At 53.9% G+C, this 3,874-nt stretch overlaps 1 protein-coding gene across 1 annotated transcript; it reads left to right on the top strand.

The window, feature by feature from the left end:
• The first annotated feature begins 2,331 nt into the window (after positions 1–2,331).
• Positions 2,332–3,218, top strand: LOC119444126 (ubiquitin-conjugating enzyme E2 Z). Its single transcript, XM_037708598.2, has one exon. It carries the CDS (start codon positions 2,337–2,339, stop codon positions 3,201–3,203), a length of 867 nt encoding a protein of 288 aa, XP_037564526.1. The 5' UTR covers positions 2,332–2,336; the 3' UTR covers positions 3,204–3,218.
• The last annotated feature ends 656 nt before the right edge of the window (positions 3,219–3,874 follow it).

The following is a 3,874-nucleotide window of genomic DNA, read 5'->3' as shown; positions in this document are numbered from 1 at the left end:
GCTATGCGGGGAACACGCGACGCTTTACCACGTTACATGGGCTTGGCAAAAAAGTTGTCGCAGTTTCACCTGAAAGGCGAAGCATCAATTGCGATAGCAAATTTGAAGAGAGCTATACGGAGTAATGATAGCAGCTTTATCAGCTGTATAAACTTGGACATGCAGCAGCACCGGCAACACGCAGAACTGTTGTCGACGCCGTCGGCGTTTTGCCCGCGTTCGCTCAAAATGCGTGCGGCGTTGGTGACTGTTGCCGGAGCCTCTGATATAAATAGGCACTTGGTGCCGCAGCTAAACGTCGCCTCCCTTCCCCCCCCCCCTCCCCCACGGCCTTTCGTGCGTCAGAAGGCGCGTTTGCTCTACAGATATGGTGATTGTAAAGGAGGAAAGAGACGCCTACTTCTGCAGCCCTTAAGTGCCCACTGAGCCGTGCTCCCTCAAGGGCTGCAGAAGATAGCGTCAACCTTTCCCTTTCCCTCAAGAACCACTTACCCCCCCCCCCCCCCCCCCCCCGCACGGCACAGAACGCCCGTTTGTTCTCCGCCATGCGTTCACTCCCCGTGAAAGCGCGCGTCCCTCGCGCCCTTTCACTCGCACATACAGCGTTCGGCGGCGCGCGGCGACGATTTCATCTCCATTGACGTCACACGGAACCTCACGGCGACGGCGACGGCGACGGCAGAAATCTGCTTTGGACTGTCCATATAATTGCTATCGCAATAAAAGCGAGGTGCATTGGTAGAAGAGGGGAAGTTCGAGGAAGCGACGCAGGGCGAATGTCGGCCACCGGACCCGGTAGACGAAGACGGGCCATCGGGTTCCGGACCCGAGCTACCAGGACTTCACCAAACCGGTGCCTCCTGCGAACCCGTTTCCGTGCGTCGCAACCTCGCCAGATCGCGGACTTCTGCCCGAGGCCTGCGGACTCCTGTGCCCGACCGCTTCCGCTCTGCCTACGGGCCCGAGTTCTGCGCACTGCTGCCTGACCTGAACATTCGGGTGTCCCGCAACTTCCATGGGAAGGTGCCGCCAAGGCGCCTGCGTCCCCGTTGCAAGCCGGAGCTGGGGCGCTCTGGTCGCCAACTCACCACTCATCCCCATCGACATTTTGGTTGAGACGAACGCCTCTTCCTTCATCGCTTCGCCGCCACCAGTGAACGTCGAACTGTTGCCGCGTTGACTGCATAGAACGCTTATTCCCGCGTTGGGCCATTACTTTATTTTGTGTGCTAGTGCTAGTGTACATTGCTGTTAATATTTCAACGAGCGTTTGTTCTATAATAACGCGATAGCGTAAAGGCCCCGTGTCACAGAAAATCCGGTGTCGGCGGCGGCGTCTCCGGCCGAAAAAAAATCATCTCGAACTACGCATCCCGATCCACGCAGGCCTTCCGTGTGGCGCAGAGGCGTTGCTGAACTAATCGAATTTCTCATAGTAAAATGCGTCAGAAAATTCGTAAAGTGCGACTTACACAAAATCTCCAGACATGATAGCTTCGGATTGTAATTTGAATATACAGAATGCGAACTGTCGCTGTCGCTTCTCGAACGACGCCATTTCACTGTTTAGCGCTTGAAAAAGCGCTGCAAGCAACCGACGTACCCGATTGTTCCGGAAGTGATGCGTCAGAAATTCGTAAAGTGCGACTTACATCTTGCTCTGGATCCGCCAGTGAAAATCAAAAAAACTTGCTCCAGATCCGCCAGTGGAATTTACTATTAGTAGGAGCGGTTCGGATTGTGCATCTTTTCCCACCCCGAACCTCTACTACTACTACTTTTGCAACACCTTCTAAAAAAATATGAAAAGTCGTCGAAAGACGAGTCTTCTGCCGGCCGTACTACATGAGTGCTGGTCTGATCCGCGGCCACCCGTGATGCTGTTCTCGTACCATTTCCCGTCCTGGCTTAGATTTCATTTACCGTTTCATCCATTTACTGCTTTATGTTGAATCGGCCGCATCTGGCTGGCAGAGCAATACATCGGGAAACATGAGCCAGAGGGTTTCCTTCCAAGAGGGCCTTCTAAAAAGAACCAGGAAGCTCGCCTCCGTGCATAGCGTTCGCCGGTAGCGTTTCCAGGAAGTCATTACGGCTACATAAGCTGCAGTTGCCGGGAAGCGTGAGAAGCAGTCAGGGATCTTTGAATACTATACGCGTTTCACTATTTTCTTTCATACTGGTAGCATTAAATGTTTTGCATGCTTCTGGTAACAAACGGCTTTGTCCTTCATTTGGTTCTCTGGCGTTAAGCCTTAGGGACCAGTTTGAAACATTAGGAGCAAGAACCAGCATCACAGTCCTATTCCTTCCGTCTTCCCCGAAAAGTGTACAGGATGTTCCGGCATACGCTAGAGCAGCACGAGCCTATGTGCGAATGGGACCCGCTGAGGTACGCGCACGAGGAGCCGACGCCTTCCTGCCTGCTTCGGCTCAAACGGGACATCGCGGACTTCGAAGCCCAGCCGCCCACGGGTCTGTACATCTCACCCGAGGAAGACGACATCACCAAAGTCCACGCGCTTGTCGTGGGTCCGTCGGGCACGCCATACGAGGGAGGCTTCTTCCAGTTCTTCCTGAAGTTCCCGCCGGAGTACCCCATCAGCCCGCCGCGCGTTCGCATAGTGACCACGGACGCTGGCCGAGTGCGCTTCAACCCGACCCTCTACGCCAACGGTAAGGTGTGCCTCAGCATCCTCGGTACCTGTGAAGGACCACCGTGGAGCCAGGCGCAGGGCATCGAGAGCGTGCTCATCTCGATCCGGTCGCTGATGAACGAAAAGCCGTACAACAATGAGCCCGGGTTCGAGAACGCGCAGTCGCCCGTCGTCGAGCGCTACAACGACTTCATCCAGCACGAAACCATCAGGGTCGCCGTGTGTGGACAAGTCGAAGCTGCTCTCCAGGACAGCGCCGAGTGCCCCGTGGCCTTCAGGGCGCACATCTTGAAGTCTTTCGCTGAGGCATACGGCAAGTACGAAGACATAGTCAAGGCCCGGCTTCACCTCACAGGTTCGCAGATGAAGGGCATGTCGGGAGAAGGCTCAGTGTGTCAGTACAAGCAGCTGCTGTCGCGACTGCAGGGCCTGAAGGAGCAGGTGGAACAAAAAATGGACGCCATCGCTACCAACACTACCGCTGCAGTCACCGATACATCTTACGCAGGGCAGCAGAACAAAACTTCTGACATGCCTTTGTGTTAGTGGCCTCATTGCGAACATGTATATTTGAAACTCCTGAGGATAAAATTTTAAACCAGCCGATGAGCGGCGCAAAGAACAAAATGACATGGGGGTGTGCGCGTACCTGCCAATAAAAAGGAATGACTGGTGATTTGCGTGTTTCCTCGTTTCCTCGTTTCCTCGTTTCGTTTCCTCGTTAGTCATCCGTATAATAAGCTAATCCAGCACGAGAAGTGTACGTAACTTCGTGCCAGTGATTCTATGTCACTTTATGTGCTTTATTTTACTACCTGTTTGATAAGTCTCGTAAACGGCTCTTATTCAATGAATATGGGGATTGGCCAGGAACCGGGAAGGTTAAAGTAGGGAGCGGACTTTTTTAATAGACTAAAGAGATAGACAAGAAAGAGCGGTAGTTGCACAAACAAATGCGGTTATAGACGAGAAAACGACCACCTGAAGGCGCTGCTGCGCCTCCTGACAGCGCCCCCAATGTGGAAATTTCAAGCAGCGCGGCCGCTCCATGGTGCATTCTCCGCTTTGTTTACATCGTTTTGCCCGCGCTTTCCTTCGCTGCTCGCGCTCACGGCGCTCCGTTTTCGACGGAGGCAGATCGCGTGCTTGCTGAACAGCGATGCAAAGACTGCAGTGCGGTTTCAAGACGGTTGCCGACGCCAACAGCTTTTTTCGTG

This window comes from Dermacentor silvarum, chromosome 3, assembly GCF_013339745.2.
Source record: "Dermacentor silvarum isolate Dsil-2018 chromosome 3, BIME_Dsil_1.4, whole genome shotgun sequence".
In the NCBI taxonomy this organism is placed as follows: Eukaryota; Metazoa; Arthropoda; class Arachnida; order Ixodida; family Ixodidae; genus Dermacentor; species Dermacentor silvarum.
Note: the sequence above shows the minus strand (reverse complement) of the source record. Positions and strands in the feature narration are given on the sequence as shown.

Coding starts and splice junctions, on each gene's coding strand:
- LOC119444126 (XM_037708598.2), top strand. CDS start 2,337: ATGTTCCGGCATACGCTAGAGCAGCACGAGCCTATGTGCGAATGGGAC.